General features: G+C 57.8%; 1 protein-coding gene across 1 annotated transcript in view; it reads left to right on the top strand.

Annotated features, from left to right (window-relative positions):
• NPHP4 (nephronophthisis 4) overlaps window positions 1–690 on the top strand; it is a gene marked incomplete at its 5' end in the record, with an annotated part of 4,690 nt that overhangs the window by 2,917 nt on the left and 1,083 nt on the right. Inside the window, 1 exon segment of the mRNA XM_010193854.1 lies at window positions 630–690. This exon segment is cut by the window's right edge and continues 2 nt beyond it. Within this exon segment, the coding sequence (XP_010192156.1) occupies window positions 630–690 (61 nt within the window).

The following is a 690-nucleotide window of genomic DNA, read 5'->3' as shown; positions in this document are numbered from 1 at the left end:
CTCCAAGGTGCGGCAGCGCTGGACCGGTCTGGCCATAACCCAGGGCTGCCTCCTCCTCTCCTTAGACCCATGGGGTTTTTGGTGCTTGCCACCCCAAGCATGCATTTGCCCGCCCGGTGCTTGAATAATTTCACTGGAGACCGTGGTAAAATGTCTTTGAGATGTGGAAATGGAGAGATTACAGCTCCTGTTAGCACGGTGCTGGCGGAGGGCTGGCCTCAAAGGCAGAAAATTGGATTGCCCAGCTAATGGGTTCCTTTCAAAAATGTTTTCCCGAAGTCATTGGTACCGGGGGCAGTTCAGATCGGTGTTTGAACCCGTGCCCCAGCGTCCTGCCAAGTGCCATGGGCATCGTCAGAGCGAGATCCCGTTAATGAGCTGCAGAACGAGCTGGCCAGAGCTGCCTGCTTCCCGGCCCTTCGTCGTTTGGGCTCCTAATTGCTTCTGTGAGCCAGGACGGTGCTGTCACTCGAAGGACGATGCTGTCACTCGAGGGCGCTTTCTTTACGACAGCGGGCAGAGATGAAATGCACGGTGTAGAAGGGGATGCAAGGAGGGGGTTCTCATCAGGTTTTGGGGGAGCGCCCGCTGTTCACTGTGCCCCCACCATGGCCTCTTCTCACCCCCAGGCCTTCGAGATCTCCCTGCCCGCGGGAGGCGGGAGAGGCTGCAACAAGCGCATCACCTACA

This window comes from Mesitornis unicolor, unplaced genomic scaffold, assembly GCF_000695765.1.
Source record: "Mesitornis unicolor isolate BGI_N332 unplaced genomic scaffold, ASM69576v1 scaffold11871, whole genome shotgun sequence".
NCBI classification, from domain to species: domain Eukaryota; kingdom Metazoa; phylum Chordata; class Aves; order Mesitornithiformes; family Mesitornithidae; genus Mesitornis; species Mesitornis unicolor.
Note: the sequence above shows the minus strand (reverse complement) of the source record. Positions and strands in the feature narration are given on the sequence as shown.